This window comes from Oncorhynchus tshawytscha, linkage group LG03 (genome assembly GCF_018296145.1).
Source record: "Oncorhynchus tshawytscha isolate Ot180627B linkage group LG03, Otsh_v2.0, whole genome shotgun sequence".
Lineage (NCBI taxonomy): Eukaryota > Metazoa > Chordata > Actinopteri > Salmoniformes > Salmonidae > Oncorhynchus > Oncorhynchus tshawytscha.
The window spans coordinates 6,132,213-6,151,390 of NC_056431.1; the positions used below are offsets into that span (position 1 = coordinate 6,132,213).

Sequence of the window (19,178 nt, forward strand, 5' to 3'; positions counted from 1 at the left end):
CCTGGCATCACACTGCCAGGCCTCTGACCTCCTCCCTATAGGCTGTCTCATCATTGTTGGTGATCAGGTCTACTGTTGTGTCGTCAGCAAACTTAATGATGGTGTTGGAGTTGTGCTTGGCCACGCAGTCGTGGGTGCACAGGGAGTACAGGAGGGGCCTAAGCACCCACCCCTAAGGGGCCCCGGTGTTGAGGATCAGTGTGGCAGATGTGTTGTTGCGTACCCTTACCACCTGGGGGTGGCCTGTCAGGAACTCCAGGATCCAGTTGCAGAGAGAGGTGTTTAGCCCCAGGGTACTTAGCTTAGTGATGAGCTTTGTGGGCCCTATGGTGTTGAACGCTGAGATGTAGTCATGAACAGTATTCTCACATAGGTGTTCCTTTTGTCCAGGTGGGAAAGGGCAGCGTGGAGTGCGATTGAGATTGCGTCACCGTAAGGAGACTTATACTTGGAATACAGAGGAGGAATGGAGGGAAAAAGAGAGGTAGAGGAGGTCTAAGAGAGGGAGGAAGATGGTGAGCTTGAGTCGGTTAAAAATGGTGTAAACTTCTTTTGTTTTGATGTTGAGTCTTTGCTCGACAAAGTGACGTTAGGATATATAAGTTATCCTGTACGAGCTTTTATTTGGAATACATTACGTTGTTACAGGTGTCAAGCTTATGGGCATGTGGCAACATTGTGTAGGAGGAGGTTCCTAGGTGTGAGAAGTGTGCAGAAGGGCATGAGACAAAGGAATGTGTAACATTGGGGAAAGTAGTGGTATGTGTTAATTGTAGGGGTGCCCATGGGGCTGGGGATGAGAAATGCCCCGTGCGGTAGAGGCAGGTTGAGGTTTCCAGGGTTAGAGTAGTGTAGAAGTTGTTGTTGTTATATGCTGAGGCAGTGAAGAAAGTACTGTAGAGGAAGATGGGTCAAGTGGGAGGGATCCTAAGAGGAGTGGTTCTGAGTAGAAGATCTGTGCCTGTACAGAGGGATAAACCAACAAGTGATATGTTTCAGTAAGATTGGATGTTGGTGATTTTATAGCAATGGTTATCAACTGTACTGCAGGGATGGAATGTAAATCGCAGAAAATTGAGGTTGTGGTGGAAGCTGCAGAGAGCTATTTGGGTGTGCAAGGTTTGATGTCAGAATAGTTACAGGGTGTGTTAAGTTTTGGTGTCCCATCCTTTCAGGCTGTTTGCTTGAAGTAGGACTAAATATATTTAAATAGTGGAGAATGGAATTTTTAGAAAAAAAATGTAGTACTTTTTTTTTGTGAGTTTAATGTTAGATGGTAGGGTATTTGTTTTTTTTTCCCAGGCAAAGTATAAAGGAGTTTGTTAATATAATTTAATTATGCCAATGTGCTTTCATCAATTGAAAGCCCTTAATCTATTTTATGAGAATTTGTAAGATTTCTTGTTTGCATAAAATAGACGCAGACCAGTCTTTCAATAATAGGTAATAGAATTTATTCTCGGAGCGCGCTACCACTCAACCACATGCATCAGTTTAAATACAGATCATGACGTCATTTCACTGCCTTAACCGAACCCCCTCCTCTCGACAGGACAAAGTAAGGTGAAAAGTTCATTCTAACTTACTAACACACTCCCAGATAACTTTTGACCCCTCAACATTATCGATCACCACTGAACTGAGTTTTAATTAACAGAAACCCTAGGAATGCACTCACTGCCTAATCTAAAAACCCCAGAGCTAAGTTTCAGGTTGGGTCAACCATAGGCTAACGACCTTATGTGTTTACACAGTCCCCAACCCATTTGTTCCTGCCCAGTTGGAATGGTGTTCTTTAACATTTTATTACTCCTTTCTCCTGTCACACAATTTCTTCTTATGAACTCATATAGTCTATTAAACATAATATAACAGAGTATAAGTTTACTTACAGTTCCATTTAAAATGATTTGTTCAGTCATATTAATCATAATTTCCTAACAATCCACCCTCAAAATGACTTAACTCATACCAACATTAAACACTACATGGAAATATCAATGATATACTAAAAGAAGACAACCAATACATGTATGTACATAATCAACTTCCATGACTGTTCTATCCTACATCAGAATCTTAATTCTACTTATCAGGATTTTCTGTTAATCTCCATGAAAAAACAGTCTATACATTGAAATAAGAAAACATCTAAATTTCCTAAACATCAAATATGGTCTCCTCGCGAGTGAAAGGATCCGGATTCTTCTATTACGTCCAAGCCATGTATTTTGTATTCCACTGGTCAGAGCTTAGGATTGGTCCATATATCTCCATCTGAAGTGTCATCGATTTCTCCAGAGTCCTGGAAATGATAACTTTCATACATACACGCAATCAACCACGTCCGTACAAAACTAACATAGTCACACAGGTGAAGGTAGCCCATAACACAGTAATCATAACATTTTTCCATCTTTCAAACACACAGTCAACCCAATTAGCCAAAGAAGTATCCACCCCTGAGTTTATTTCCAACTCGTGAACTAGGGTGTGTAAACCAGACAAGGCCTTGGTCACTGATCCATCCTAACTGTATATCCCGGAGTCAAATTACCTATACACACCCACCCTCTTCAGCCAGCAAACATCCAAGACTATTCTATTCTGCCAAGTCATTCATTACATCTCTAAAATAATTGGTGAAGCACTGTGGATTTTTAATAGATATAATCGATCCAATCCACATTCTCATTGAGAGTGGACCACCAAAAAATACTTGACTCTAATCCTGCCAGGATCTAATTTATAGCTTTGATCTCATCTGCCACCCTTGGATCCACAATGTTATTAATACAAACCCTATCATCAAAAGACCCAGTCGGAGTACTTCTTTTCTCCCGTTCAGTCAACACCATGTCATGGTGTTGAATGAGCGTAAAAGGCATTCTCAAAATGTTTCAGTACACATACCTCTGTTCAATTAGCCAGTAATACTCCGCCATCATGTCATTCTCCCACACATTCAACAGATGTGAGCCCTGAGCCTCCTTATCTTACTGAAATCCCCAGATCTCAACCAGTCTGCCAAATCACTCATTGGTCGCATCAGAAGTAACATTATCTGTCCTATTGCAGTACTGATTTTACCTCACATATTTCTCAGGAGTACTATACTGAATTAAACAATAAACAGTCTCCCGTTGCCTCTGTGAAAGGAGGAAGCTCAGATTTCAGAGGAACATGTGGATATAAATAGTGCAAATCCATACAACTTATTATCTGGCTTTCCTGCTTCCATGAATAGCTTTACCATACAGGCTGTTCCCTTAGGTGAATAATTCCATTTCTGAACTATCCACACCGGCTCTTGGCTCTGGACAACTCCACAGTCAGTATCTGCTTTGTCAGGGACCATGCTTGTATTCTGCTGCCTATAGAGCAACCAGCTGCTCTTAACTTTTTCTACCTGGAATGCACTAGGTTATCAACTGAAACCCTTACTTTCACTACACTCCATCTCCTTCCATGCTGGGTATGTAGATTTATGTAGCCTTCTCACATGGTGTGAGCTATAACTTGTTTCCATGAACTACACAGAGACTTGCATATATGTCTTCCATGATAGCTACTCTTAGTCCTGTACTGCCAAGGAGTCAGACACCACTTGGTTTACATAGAACTCCACTGAGACATCCCTCCCTATCCTACTCTCACTTCCTGTTTATCCAGATCAAGTAATCTCTTATGCTTGGTTAATACTAATTTCTCGTTTAATTATGTCAATATTACCCTCTGGCCTTCTCGGGTTCATGTTGTAGGAATAAGATCTCCAACCATACAGCTTAGGATGGACAGCTCACCTATAAAGCCCCACCCTCTTCCAGAAAACACATCATTAGCAAGAGTCAGACACATTTTCACTTCTATGAACAAGAACAGTGAGGAAAGGACAGGTAAGGTATTTTTCATTCGAGAGATGGCCCCAAGAATTCTGTTAATTCCAGTTCTCCTCTCGAACTCTGTTATTGTTCGACAGTGTCAGAGTGTCTTAACCTCCCGCAATGTGATATGAATCCGGGTAGTTCTTTCTGCTAGCTGTCACCAGGAGTCCTTGGTATGGTCCCCCCAACAGGCCTCAGGGACTGGATTGAGTGACTTCACCTGTAATTCACCTGTAGTGCATAAAATCTTGGACATACAGGTTTGGTTAACAAACAGTTTCTCATTTGTTATATTATTAGCTAAAAAAAAAAAATTATCAGTTAATTATCCCGTAGGTCACATCCTATCCTAGAACACAATTTACCCATCCCCCCTTTGTTACCTGGCTCTGCCATCATCATGTAGGAGCCCCTTTCAATTTTCCACATGTCCAATTCTCCCTTGGGCATCCATTCATGTCAATCCTGTACCAATACTCTGTCAAGTTTCTTATCTACTTTAAAGAAGTATGTGCTACTTATATATTTTCTTAAATATATATATTTACAGATTTAAACCGTAACACCTTTCTCTCATATCTCTCAAATACCACTAAGCTTCTAACTGTTTGACTTGATCTAAAATCATTGATTTTAGAAAAAACATATCTGAGTGGCAATCTCTAAAGTCCTTACATTTCCTTAATAAATCTATCTTAATCCTAACAATAATCCTAAATCATCACAGATGTCCTATATTCCTGTTAAATTTAATACTACTTATAAAAACTCCTAATAGTCAAACAAATTCAAAAAAATGCTAATCATATCGAAATCCTTCCTACACTAACAAGCTCTTTCCTTCAGGGACCCTCAGTATTCTGATAATAACATGAATTTAATATATGTTGCAAAGTGTGGAATATCTTATCTACAGTAATTTATCACCCCTAAGAACTGAAACTTATTTTTCTATGTAATTCCCTGCCCTATTGGCTTAACATATCTCCTATCCAAACCTCAATGTATCTTATCTTCCCCTATTTATTCTCAATGATAAATAGGATTTTTTTTCTCCATTACAATACCAAATCATTAATAGCCCATTCAAAAACTTCACAGCTAATATTGTAAATCAGAATCCTGAAACACTTTCTCTTCAGTGATTCAAACAATAATTCCAAACCCCTAACTAAAACTCCATTATAATGAATTTACCTTAAAACTAGTAACTCAATATGACCACATTCATTATACAAATGACTCTCCCCTGAGGCTGATCAGACCTCAGAAGACAGTCATGACAAGGTCAATCGGTCATTAAAAAAAAAATCACTTGTATAATTAAAACTCATAAAATAAAAACTCATAAAGTTCCATATTTGAGCGTGCCTCTTTAAAATACCTTTGCACCAAAACGAATAGTCCTAACAAAACACCATCTGCGTGTTCCTCAAGGAAAAACAACTTGCCCCTGTTACAGATGTCTACTTAACAAGGGAAAAGCTCAAATAACCAAATTCAACCTAGCTAGTTTCCCGAAACATATACAATTATGTTTTACTATAGAGGTTGCTTTTCAACATTAATACCCTAACATTGTTCCACATAATGGAAACAGTGCTCAAATTCACTGGTGTTACATAAACCATCAAATCAGGAATCAATAACCATCAGAATCCATTATCACGATGTTTTACGATTCAGACATTCAATCTCCCTTCTCATGGCCTAATTACAGTCCAGATAAACGCCACAAATCAATGATACCCACCTAGCGAATCAGCTGCTAGTTTTTAGCATCTTTCCTGGCGACTTACATACTCCTTTTAAAAATGTATTTCGACATTTTTATCAACTTCTGAAAAGTGACTCAACAATAATGCACGCATTTTCCTTCTAAAAGACACGAACCATTTTCTCCGTTACCCCCAGACACGACATCATTTCCGTGGCGACGAAAGCCTCGCGAGTGATGTCATCAACAAGCGCTCAACCTCGACTCAATTCGCAACGATTTTCAATTAATTGTAAATAATGGTTGGTATTTCGGGTTCGATAAACCAAACCTAATTTATCACATCTGTTGAATCCTGAATTAGAGTTTACAACATCAATCAACATCTCTCAATTCGCTAATTTTATAAAAACATTTCGATGGACACAAATCTATCTTAATTGTTCCCCCGATATTATTCAGAATTAATTTGATTTAAGTTACTGTCTCGTCTTTGATTTAGCATTTTAATTACGACTCTATTCCCAATGTATTATTCCCAACAGATCATTTAGTGAACAGACATCGTCTTGCATCAAAATTCGCTTCGTTCTTATTTTAAGTTGAATGAATTAGTCTTTCAATTTGAACCAAACAAACTATTTAAAACGTTCAGTTTATATCTTATTCCAATACTAGTGACTATAACTTTCTCCGCAAAACAATTAGTTTAATTACAACCAAAAACTCAGATATATATTTTTACGCCTCAGCTGGGAACCGAATCCTGGACTGCAGGTTGTGAGACTGCTACGCTCACCACTATACCATCAATGCTATCAATGCTATGAAACTGAGATTCTCCGCAAATAGACCCAATTTACAGTTATCTGTATTTGTTACTCCGGCATCTGAACAACAGAAAATAGCACTAATTTAAACACCCAAAGTTTTCCCTCAGTTATGATTCTCATTAATCTCGCTCCCTTTGTATCTAACCCTTCTTTTTCTTTTCCCGATTGTCGCCTCTGACCTTTCCCTCAGTTAAACTACAATATTGGTGGTGACGTCTTTTGCAGGGAGTGTTACACTCCCGGGCGAAATGTCCAATTTCGTTACAATTAAAACATTTTCCCTTTTTCTTTTGACTCACCTTATCCACTTTTCTCGACTAGATTACCTCTGTATTTTTTGCTTATTCGAGAAGGACATAGTTTGATACCCTCACCTACACCCAATTGGTTAACCTTTTTTTTTAATCTGCGGGAGCGGAGAGCAGCCCATCTTTGCTCCTTTTAGGCTCAGTCATATAACGCTCGTCTCCCGTTACTTCCGGCACCTCCTTTGAGGAATTTATACATCTTTATACATCTTTAATCCTTACCGTTATGTAGCTATGGTATTTAATCACTTACCTATGTGCGTGTTTTCTATGAATCTGCTATTTACCGTTACTTAGTTACTTATGTTGCTTCTCTGTCTGACTATGTGTGTGACTCTTTAATGATAATCAGTATGTATTCTCCTTCCTGGAAACCTCATCTATAGCTGACTTTTGATTTGGACATTACATTTCACCCGTATACAATAATAAGCTCATTATAAACTATTGTTCCTTGGGACTTTCAACGTTAATTAATATCTCATATCTCACTACTCTAGAATTAGCTTCCCTCTCCTCCCTGGATATTAATCTCTTTCAGTATTGAATGGGTTCAGTGATTATGTTCGCCTAGAATTGCCCTGCCTTCTCACCAAGCCTAATTTATCCTCACCTGTTTTAATATATCTATCTGCTACTTTTCATAGTCAGACTACTTCCCATATACAGATAGACTATTAGGTAACAACTTTATTTAGGTATGTTTATTGAATTAATGGCTATCCTATTTGTACAGAATGACCGTCCCATCTAACAATACTTACTATATCCCACCCTTAAAAAATATTTTGGTTTGCAAGGCCAAGATTGATTAAGTCCTAGTTTACTTTCGGTAGTGCACCTTACCACGAGTCATTTCAGACTCGCTTCCTTCCTATCGATTTTGGTTACCCACAAAGTAGAAACCCATTGTATTTGTTCAAAATATTCAAGCAACTATCATTGATTAAATCCAAACTCCTTTAGCACCTTCAATCAAAAATATCTAAATAATTCCTCCCAAATTCGAGAATAAATACCATTTACCTTCGTCCTGTAGACTGGGAAAAGCAATGCCGGTTCGATTCCGTCACGTTCTCTGTCGACCTAAGATATATATACCGGCCTGTTATTAAACCTCTGGTGGAGGCCAGGACTTTTAAACGAGTTCAGCCTCGTCCGTGCGCACGGTTTTCGGCTTTTCCCTTCGGACGACAGAGAAGTTTGTGGAATCCACTCGAAGGACCAATTGTTAATATAATTTAATTATGCCAATGTGCTTTCATCAATTGAAAGCCCTTAATCTATTTTATGAGAATTTGTAAGATTTCTTGTTTGCATAAAATAGACGCAGACCAGTCTTTCAATAATAGGTAATAGAATTTATTCTCGGAGCGCGCTACCACTCAAACACATGCATCAGTTTAAATACAGATCATGACGTCATTTCACTGCCTTAACCGAACCCCCTCCTCTCGACAGGACAAAGTAAGGTGAAAAGTTCGTTCTACCTTACTAACACACTCTCCAGATAACTTTTGACCCCTCAACATTATCGATCACCACTGAACTGACAGTTTTAATTAACAGAAACCCTAGGAATGCACTCACTGCCTAATCTAAAAACCCCAGAGCTAAGTTTCAGGTTGGGTCAACCATAGGCTAACGACCTTATGTGTTTACACAGTCCCCAACCCATTTGTTCCTGCCCAGTTGGAATGGTGTTCTTTAACATTTTATTACTCCTTTCTCCTGTCACACAATTTCTTCTTATGAACTCATATTGTCTATTAAACATAATATAACAGAGTATAAGTTTACTTACAGTTCCATTTAAAATGATTTGTTCAGTCATATTAATCATAATTTCCTAACAGAGTTATACTCCAGTCTAGTAGATGGCGGTAATGCAACATTTATTGGATGCTGTTAAACTTAATCGATGACGAACATGGTAGTGAAGAATCAACTAGTTCCTCTCGTTACAACTACAGTTACTTGCTTTGGCAATGTTAACTTATGTTTCCCATGCCGAAGGAGGCCAAGATGGCGGCTTGAATAGATGCTTTTTTACCGAGCTCCGCACCAGACTTCAGAAAGATTGTAAAAAAAAACAAGTTTACAGTCACTACTATTACTGTTTTTATTTGATCAAGATCACAAACTTTCCTGTGACTGGAATAAGAATTGGATCATTTATTTTGGCATGTACATGTGAAATCGTGACAAAAAAAATAAAGGAAGAAGTTAGCCGTTCTATTGCTAATCAACAAGAGAGAAACGTGCTTATAGACAACTGCCATAACTACGCTTGGCCTATGGATAATATCATGCTGTTGAAGATGGCGAATTCCCCTGTTTACCGGTTACTCCATGCAAACCTCCACCCTCCAAAAAACCCAACATGAACTCTGACATCGTGGCTACCCTCTCCTTACTCATCAACTCCAGGTCTGATGCCATTGAGGAAATGGTAGGCGCAAACACCATGGTTATCGAAGGCTTGAAAAAGACTGGAGTTTGCATGTGGTGAAATCAAGGATGTGAAAACGAGAGTGGCAAAAGTTGAAAAAAGTGTAGAAAAGAATAACAATGTCTACCATAGACGTCTCACTGATCTGGAACAATACACAAGAAGATGGAACCTGAGACTCTACGGCTTGCCAGAGGTGGAGAATGAAGATGTGAGAGGAGAGGCTATCCGCATCTGCCAAGAAGTTATGCCTGCAGAGAAGAACAAAGTTGTTGATTCCATCAACGTTGTGCATCGCCTCGCCAAGAAGCAACAGCAAAACGATTCAAGACCTAGGGGTATCATCATCCTCTTCACTGCCAGATTCTACAGGGATGCTGTCTGGAAAGCTGCTAGGAAGAACGCCTTCCATCAGAGCCATGGTATGTGTTTCGCCGAGCATCTCAGCCCGGAGGACATAGAAAGAAGGAACAGGTTGTGGCCAACGATCAAGATGGCACAAAATGAGGGAAAGGCTGCTTACTTCGTCGGAGGACGAGGCTTCATCAACGGTTCAGAAATCCATATTCCTCCCTAGAATCTCACCAGAAGGAACAGATTGATGGTTTCGGACATGATATTCTCATTTTCCTTGTATTGATTGACGTTACCTAACAAGCATCAGGTGACTATTTTTATTAGTTTGTTCTTGTATGACCAGAAGACCTATTTTGTTTAGTAACTTACGAAGAAGACTGAAAGTTGTATTTATTTTTGATGTATACAGTAACTAAGATACTGTTTTAAAGGGCATACAGGTCTGCTCTGACTTTACACGGTTATTGTTCTATTTAGTTATTAATAGTCTCACTCGATTTCGGCTGATGCCAACTTCTGGAGGACACAGTGGGGCAACGATATTTGGCTTTCCCATGGATCTGAACGCTCCGCTGGTGTCACTACAATGAAAAATACCTTTTGGTGGTAATATTCTACACTCGGAATGTGACCCCTTTGGTCACTTTATTTGTCTTGTGATCAGTCACAATGACATTACGCTCATTACTGTAAACTTCTACGGGTACAACACCAAACATGAGAATGATGAGTTACAATGACATTACGCTCATTACTGTAAACTTCTACAACACCAAACATGAGAATGATCAGTTACAATGACATTACGCTCATTACTGTAAACTTCTACTGGTACAACACCAAACATGAGAATGATGAGTTGCTTGGATCTATAGAGAAACATATACTTCATTGGTTATCTACATGTCTGAATTCGTTATTATTGATAGGAGGGGACTTTAACATTACTATAGATAATTCAACTGATAGATGGCCCCCAGGTAGGCCAACCAATCAGAATTTGGGTTTAATTATTTTTATGGAAAAGTTTGATCTCACTGATATACGGAGAGAGAGGTTTCCGGCCGACAGATCATTCACTTGGAGTAACAAAACAGGTTCCAGACAATCCAGAATAGATTTTTGGCTTATATCCAAATGTATTGATAGTGAGTGTGTTACTAGAAATATTTGTACTACTCCCCTCAGAGACCATAGGGCCATTTACATTGATATAAAAATATTTACCCCTGATACTAACCTTGGTAGAGCATCCTACTGGAAGCTAAATAGCTTGTTATTAAATAATGATATAGTTAAGTTTGAGGTTAACGATCTGCATTCACACTTTTGGTGTGAAGATGGAACAATATGGATTTTTGCCGAGATCCTGCAAATATTATCATCAATTAAACATTTGATCTCAATACATTTTTCTGTTCCCAAAACTAGAATCTGTTATGAACAGAATGGACTAAGTTTTGTAGACTATGTCATAAATTGTTTTTTTTTTAATCGCGCTGTTTAGGAGTGCAAATGAGAATTTAGTTATTGCACACACTTCACAGAGTAGGCGTGCCCTAACGTAAATATGCAGATGTATACTCGAACGCGCCAATAGGATATCGCTAGCGCGTGCTTAGTTCTGCCCTCTACGACTTATTTGATACCATTGGAAACGACAAGCTTGTGGTGTGTCTTGATTTAGTTAAATCTTTGCTACAGTCAAATGCGTTTCCTTGTTTTAATTCCACTTCCGCATCTGACATAAAGTAACGCTAGACCCTGTATAATGATTTTATAGCATAAATAGTTTGTATTAAAGTACATTTTATAGCGGACTGTTAACGAACATGGTTTTGTAATTGTGCGTGATCGAAATTGATTACCAGGTGTTAGTCTGTCGCATTTGCATGACAAAACAGGGGACACGGAGTGCCATTTAGCTAGCTTAGCTTGCTTTTGCTAGCTACTTGACCAGACCAGCTAGATTGTAGCCACTTCAACCTACACTATTCATTGGCTACGCTAACGGAATTGCTGGCTACATCTTTTCAGAATGAAGGTATGTCTAAAAGTTGTTTGTGTTACAGTATCAGCCGAGGTTAGGGGTGTATTCAGGATGCGTAACGTTCTACAACGTTTCAAAAGTTGCATGACAGCTGCTTTGTTAATTACGGCCTTATCTATTTCGCAATGATATACGACATCTACCACGGTGTTCATGTCAAGCTCGTTTCTGTAATTGAACGTTCAATTCAACACAGTTTATGTTCGACAGTTTTGCCTTGAGCGCTCACGGAATGCTGCAGCAACCATCCTGAATGCACCTTAGGTCAGGGGTGTGCAAGTCAAGATGGCGGGATAGTTTCATTTCCTCCTGCGAACAGAGATGTTATGCCGCGTACAAAACAACTGATCTCAGAAATCTCGGCAGCGTAGCCTAGTGGTTAGAGCGTTGGACTAGTAACCGAAAGGTTGCAAGTTCATATCCCCGAGCTGAGATTGTAGACATCTGTCGTTCTGCCCTTGAACCGGCAGTTAACCCACTGTTCCTAGGTCGTCATTGAAAATAAGAATTTGTTCTTAACTGACTTGCCTAGTTAAATAAAGGTTAAAAAAAAAAAAAACTTCCGAGCGTTCAAGACAACAGGAAACTCGAAGAAACGAGCTCCGATCATTAAAACATGTCCTACTCCTAATTCCAACGCGGGCCTCTAGAGCTCCGACTTTCCGAGCTATAAATCAGTGACGTCATGATTTGACCTCGTATTTTTCTGAGTTCTCTTGAACGCACCATTCTTGTAAACCGCTTTCCTGCGTAATTTTACTTTCATATGGTCTGACTCGCTGTTGTAGCAGAGTTTTGTCTTGGTAGGCCTACTTGCACATGATATGTATCTCATGTCTTGGGAATCACAGAAATGGTGAGTGCACAAAACATTAGGAACACCTTCCTAATATTGAGTTGCACCCTGCTTCCCCCTCAGAACAGCCTCAATTCTTTGGGGCATGGACTGGAAAGATTTCCACAGGGATGCTGGCCCATGTTGACTTCAATGCTTCCTGCAGTTGTGTCAAGTTGGCTGGATGTCCTTTTGGGTGATGGACCATTCATGATACACACAGGAAACTGTTGAGCTTGGAAAAAGCCAGCAGCGTTGCAGTTGTTGACACTCAAACCGTTGCGCCTGGGCACCTACTACCATACCTCCTTCAAAGGCACTTAAACCTTTTGTCTTGCCCATTTACTCTCTGAATGGCGCACACATACAATCCATGTGCTTAAATCCTTCTTTAACCTGTCTTATCCCCTTCATCTATATTAATTGAAGTGGATTTAACAGGTGACATCAATAAGGGATCATAGCTTTCACCTGGTCAGTATGTAATGGAAAGAGCACGTGTTCCTAATGTTTTGTACAATCATTGTACAAGGCAGGTGTTTTTTCTCAGTAGTCCTACTACAGCGTTAAAAGTGCAGCACTCGTTTACTGCTTTTATCGGTGTCATTGTGTCCGAATGAATTGGTTAGGCAATGAATCAGTCATGCAGTGAAACAGACCAAATAAGCCTTACAAAGTATATTATTTTAATCGTTTTCCATTATATATTTTCCCCAGGTGTCCATGTCCACCCCACACACAGCGACGTCTGTGCGGCTGTTAGTTCTGGCTGTTCAGCTGGTCCTGTTGGTGTGTGGAAGCCAGGCCAGTAACGACACCAAGAGGTGTAAGCTGTTCTCTGAGTCCCCGGCAGAACGGAAGGTCCTCAGTCTTCTAGAACCGCTCACTAACAAGACGTAAGGAATTACCGTTTTAGAAATGGAAAACATATCCGTGGTATATCCTATTGCTTTACCAGGTGAGGGGTATCAAAGCAAGGGTTATCAGCAAAAAGTAAGACCACACACACTGACGTCCATTGCTTGGGGAGGTGAAATTATACTTTGTCAGCTGTCACAGAAATTAGCTTTGCATGATGGTATAAAAAGGTTATTGTTAGCAGTCAGGAGGCCACATTAAGCTTGGAAACTCCCTTAGTTTTAGTTTTCCAGAGATTGTTCATTTTAGTCTACATCACTCATGTAACATCACACGTAACACTTATACAAGGTAACGTTACCACAGTTTTTTTTCCACGGTTCCCTTGGTTACAGTTTCTCTGTGGCGACGACAAGCGGCAAGGAGAGCTACACGTACCAGTTCCAGGTGTGTGGGGATGCGGGGAAAACGGTAGGAGCGGGACTCGTTCAGATCGACCATACGGAAAAAGAAAGTGAGACAGTGCTTGGCCTGTACACTGCAACACAGGCTATCGGAGGAAGTAAGAATGTCCGGTTCTTTATCTTTTCCTTTGGAAAAGTCATGTGCCGGTCTTATCAGTGTGTTTACGGTATATTATAGTATCTCTGTAAGTCAGCTCTAGCATGACCAGATATAATGATGCCCTTTCTCTCTCCCCTTCCATCTCTCTCTTTCTCTCTCGCTCTCTGCTACCCATCACCCCCTACAGGTGACTGGGTGATGTTGATCTACAGCAACGGCACCAAGTATGACGGCCACTGTTCCAAGGAGATGAGGAAAGCCATTGTCATGATCTCCTGCAACAGAGGAGTGGAAATGGTGAGAGAGGGAAGGGAGGGTTTGGATCACTGTGGTGTGGTGATTTGACATGCCTCTCTCCCTGTCACACATTGATGCACACCTCTCTACATCCCGTCCTATCGTCCTCCCTCTTGCTCAAACCTTTCTTTCTCTCTCCCCATGTATCTCTTAGGGGAAGCTGGAAGTGGTGTTGGAGGAGAGGGAGAGGGACAGGGACTGTTTCTATCTGTTTGAACTGGACTCCAGTGCGGTCTGTCCCGCTCTGCCATCCCAGCTCAGTGCAGGCTCCATAATACTCATCATGTTAGTACTAAGATTATGCATCCTTCCTGATTACACACATTCCGGCGACTACAGAAATACTCAGACTTATCCCCAACCCGCTGGCTGGCACGCAGGGTAGCAACCAAAGCTCTCCATTTCTCTCTCCAACAAATACTCAATACCCTATGAAATGGACTTGTCATTTGCTCACAACAAACAAAGCTACAAGACTAAGCAAAACAGATCATATTTACATATTTATTGGATTTCATTATGATAATGGTCTCTTTATTTCCTCAACGCTTAACAAAACAGAACACCAGAATAATTATCACTGTGAATCATTGTGATGTTTGTTCATGTGTTAATTAATGGGATGGGTTTCCAACTGGGGATTCGACACCTTTTTAAAATGTTTATTCATTCCTCTGTCCCAGTGGGTTCGTCCTCTTGTCAGTGTACCTCATTTGTGGATTCCTCTACCAGCGTTTGATTGTCGGGGCCAAAGGGGTGCAGCAGTTCCCCAACTATGTCTTCTGGACACAGGTTGGCAACCTCGCAGCGGTGAGTGTTTGTAGAAGTCACATCACTGTCTCACGTCAGGCGGTGTCACTACTACGTGAAGCTCGTCCCTCAACCATTCTGTCTTGTAGGACGAGGAACTAATCAGGGAAAAAAATCTAGTTTTTGTTCATCCGCCTAACACTAATTCTGATAATCGCTCCTCTTGGTAGCTATGACGTACTGGCTACTACGGCAAATTATGCTCGCTCAGTTGAGCAAACTTGCTCCAGCTAGCTGCCCAGTGCAAGGTGTTTGAATGGCCATACAGTGGCTAGTTTGCCAGCTTATTGATGAGGTACGGCAGCAAAGTTCTGGGACTGTTCTCAGAAATCAGCATGTATCTGACTCGGACAGATAGCACTGTGCCTCGCTACTTTGGAACATTTGGCCAACGCGATAATGTCCCAGAGAGCAGTCATCTGTGCCTTAGAACTCTGCGTGCTAATCACTGCAGAACAGATATCATAAACTCATTTATCCATTAGCTGGAACTTCACTACACTAGCTAGAGGGAGTATTCAGCATGGAGTGTGTGAACTGGCATTATTAACATTCCTGCCTTTCATTTCATATGGATTGATTTGAGACTGGTTCAGTAAGCAGACAGCTAGCAAATTTCTGTGCACATTTCGAATTTCATAAATACTGATTCTACCACCACAAAATACCTAGCTAGAGAATTAGCTAGTGAAGACTTGCTCATGAAAAAACATCAATATTAGCTACAGGTTTATTGTTTTTGGTAATATTAACTGACTCTTTTGAAGGTGAAAGGGAGTTTAGTGGACGATGTCACCTTGGTAACATTTCTGAGCTTCTTTCTAGCTGTGCCATGAGTGTTAGCGAGTTATCAGATAGCACAACGGCCATCTGCACTGAACTATCTGACGTGAGACTATGGACGTCACATATCTCTCTGGTACAATCCCAAACCCTATCCCCTACGAGTGTTTTAGGTTGGAAGAGGTTATATGGGTTGATTTGGGATTCAGGGTCTGTTGAAGGAGGGTATATGGGTTGATTTGGTATTTTAGTGTCTATGTTTGGGGTGGCAGGTAGCCTAGTGGTTAGAGCATTGGGCCAGTAACCGAAAGGTTGCTGGCTCGAATCCCTGAGCTGACACGATAAAAAAATCTGTCGTTCTGCTCCTGAACAAGGCAGTTCCTAGGCCGTCATTGTAAGTAAGAATTAGTTCTTAACTGACTTGCCTAGTTAAATACATTTGAAATAAAAATAAAATGTTGGAGGGTATATTGGGTTGATTTGGGATTGTGTCTATGTTGAAGGCCCCATTTATGCATTACTTGAGGGCACTTAGCTGTTCTTTTGAGGGCTGGGAATGGCTGGTCAGTCATAACTCTTCTCACTCTCTCTCCCTCACCCTCAGGATGGATGTAATTTTGTGTGTAGGACACAGGGCCCCGAAGAGGAACCTCCCACATACAGGGGTGTGTCCACAGAGCCAGAGGAGCAGCCAGAAGAGAGGGATGACCACTTGCTTCCCATGTGATCTGATGTCAGTAGTGGGAGGGATCTATCCCGTGTGACGCTTTTGACACTTCGGATAGATATTGCCCTTAGGCACAGATCTAGGATCATCACTTACTCTCTCCAAGTCCGGAGAAACATAAAACTGACCTCAGTTCAGTGTCTAGGCGCAACTTCATCCTAGTTCATTTTGACAGTTTCAGGGATGAGTTTAGAGGTGGGCACACTAGTTTGTGGAAGGCTGGAGGATCTATGACTCCTAAACACTTAGTTTGTTATATTAGATGGTAAGTCACCTGCCCTGGTTTGCATGGCCCAGGCGTCATTATTTTGAGGTGGCAACAAAAACGTGGATACACTTTTTTTTTTTAATGAACTGGAGTGGCCACCTCTGGATGGAGAGTGACGTCTCAGACAGACTCTGTTACATCTGGGTGTCGTTACTAGTTAACACTGCCACAAAGTCATGAATCCCGTCTATTTCTACAATTTAAAATCAGATTTTTAAACATAACTAACCTTAACCACACTGATAACCTGATGCCTAAGCCTGACTTAAATTAAATTTCATTAATTTTCATGATAGAGCCAATTTTGACTTTGTGGCTGTCTAATCTAGTGGAAACCGTAAGGCCTTTCTGACATGTTAGTGCTGACACAATGCAACCATAGGAATAGCTTCTAACATGTGACTCCCATCCAGTTTGTTTCAGTAGCTGATGGCTGTGTACTGACTCGTAGGTCACACTTTATTTGAAGGTCTGCTTATACACTGCTTAGAATAATTTTTACATGGTAATATTACAGTAAGTGAATACGCAGGCTTTTGTTCATGATTTATATGCTTACAGGTCATTGTAATTAAATGGTTTATACATTTAAGATGGTTAGATATATTTACGATTGTTAAGAAATAATAAACACTTAGCCTAAAGTTTTCGAATGGGTAAAAATATTTAATAACGACCTTCAAATTAAGTTGGACCACAATATAGTACAGAGCCATTCCAACCAATGCACTGCTAGACACACACATTTAGTCTGTGTTGCTATTTTAGAGTAGGATGCTGACTGGGCCTTGACCAAAATGTACTTCTGATACGTTATACCTTTTCCTTAGCTATTTGAAGAGTAGGGTTGGAACCTATTCCATTTGAATTCTGTTCCCATCAGTTCACTTCCTATGTTGACAAAATTGAAATGGCATTGACCCAAACCATGGTACTGAATAGTAGCCTAATGTTATGCTGTGTTTTTAACCAAGTGGGAAGGTGGTAATTACCAGTTGTGAAGTTGTTAATACCAGTTGGATGCATTTTACGTTCTTTGAAATCGTTGAAAAACACTGATTGGTTAATGGCCAACAAGCAGTGTCAACTGTAAATTAAAAGTACAGCTTTCACACTTGTAAACAAATTATAGTGTTAAAAAAACATGGATTTTTATAAATTGTTTTGTTGCATTTAACAGCCAAAAATGTTGTTATCAAGGTAATTTTCTTATAGGTGAGGTCCCCATGAGGGAGAAGTCGGAGCACAGGGATCATAGACAATTTTCCCACTAGTAATTACCAGTTGGAAGGGTGTTCAAGTGGATAAATCCCAGTCGTATGTGGTAAATGCCACCTTCCCACTTGGTTATGAATGCAGCATTAATGATACTGAGGACATTGATGATGCTTTTGTAATATAATGCTGTGATTGAACAGGTCCTTCATAAGGCAACAGAAGGCACTTTGTGTTCAACAGTAAAATGGAGGAACTTAAGTCATTTATATAATCATGAAAAATACACATGTGCTATCTGTGACATGTGGGTGAATGTTGTTTTTAAATTTTGTTTTTGCTTCTTTGTGGTGTTTTTAAAACAAAAAAAACTTGGCCCATGGCACTCGCTTAGTTCAATCAAGACCTGAAAGATGGCATTAGTTAGACCCGGCCCAGGACAACAGGCCCCAATGAGATGTGGCGAAATGGATCAGAACCAAACCAGGTCTGGGTTCAATGGATTTGGCCAGTTCGGACTTTGGCTTTAGTTTGTGATGCTATTTGTACTTGCAGATGAGGGGCAGAGTAAAAGAGAATTTGTTTAGTTTGTTTTGCGCTTTTGCATCAAAATTAAATATGAATAAAGTGTTTGATTACAGTTCTGAATCTGTCATGTATGACACGTTTTAGTGTGCTGGCGTGTTAGCAGGGGCAATTAACTCTCTAAGCAACACAATGTAAAACATAATAAATATATTTTTAAAACTGCTCTGTATGTACTGATAAAATATGATTCATATTTAACCAATATACAACTGGTAAGGGCTGTTCTAATGCACGGCGTGAAGCGGAGTGCCTGAATACAGCCCTTAGCCGTGGCTGAGAGGCTGGACTGAGGGCTTGTATGCCTGTTGTAAGGCAGGTCCTCACCAGACATCACAGACAACAACCCACTGTCGCTGGACCAGACGACTGGTAAAAAGTGCTCTTCACTGATGAGTCGCAGTTTTGTCTCACCAGGGGTGATGGTTGGATTCGCGTCTTGTCGAAGGAATGAGCGTTAAACCAATGCCTGTACTCTGGAAGGGAATCGATTTGGGGGTGGAGGGTCCGTCATGGTCTGGGGCGGTGTGTCACTGCATCATTGGACTAAACTTGTCATTGCAGGCAATCTCAACGCTGTGCGTTACAGGGAAGACATCCTCCTCCCTCATGTGGTACCCTTCCTGCAGGCTCAT

General features: G+C 40.5%; 1 protein-coding gene and 1 long non-coding RNA gene across 5 annotated transcripts; one reads left to right on the forward strand and one right to left on the reverse strand.

The window, feature by feature from the left end:
* Positions 1-1,431: 1,431 nt before the first annotated feature.
* On the reverse strand, positions 1,432-8,631 carry LOC121841294. Its single transcript, XR_006080267.1, has 2 exons — positions 7,769-8,631; positions 1,432-4,131 (listed from the first exon to the last, which is right to left on the reverse strand). It is a non-coding gene; the product is annotated as an uncharacterized LOC121841294 (long non-coding RNA).
* Positions 8,144-18,708, forward strand: m6pr (mannose-6-phosphate receptor (cation dependent)). 4 transcript variants are annotated; one of them, XM_024390088.2, is made up of 7 exons: positions 8,144-8,209; positions 13,154-13,332; positions 13,690-13,856; positions 14,046-14,155; positions 14,310-14,440; positions 14,839-14,965; positions 16,353-18,708. In XM_024390088.2, exons 1-7 carry the CDS (start codon positions 8,159-8,161, stop codon positions 16,473-16,475), a joined length of 888 nt encoding a protein of 295 aa, XP_024245856.1. In that variant the 5' UTR covers positions 8,144-8,158; the 3' UTR covers positions 16,476-18,708. The 4 variants fall into 4 exon arrangements, with proteins under 4 accessions (XP_024245856.1, XP_024245879.1, XP_024245863.1 ...); XM_024390111.2 differs by lacking the exon at positions 8,144-8,209 and adding an exon at positions 9,762-9,858; XM_024390095.1 differs by lacking the exon at positions 8,144-8,209 and adding an exon at positions 11,229-11,595.
* The last annotated feature ends 470 nt before the right edge of the window (positions 18,709-19,178 follow it).

Bases quoted from the DNA above. Each gene is read 5' to 3' on its own strand.
- m6pr (XM_024390088.2), top strand. From the start codon at position 8,159: ATGACGTCATTTCACTGCCTTAACCGAACCCCCTCCTCTCGACAGGAC. The intron at 14,156-14,309 runs GTGAGAGAGGGA...TGTATCTCTTAG, and splicing joins GCAACAGAGGAGTGGAAATG to GGGAAGCTGGAAGTGGTGTT. The intron at 14,966-16,352 runs GTGAGTGTTTGT...CCTCACCCTCAG, and splicing joins AGGTTGGCAACCTCGCAGCG to GATGGATGTAATTTTGTGTG.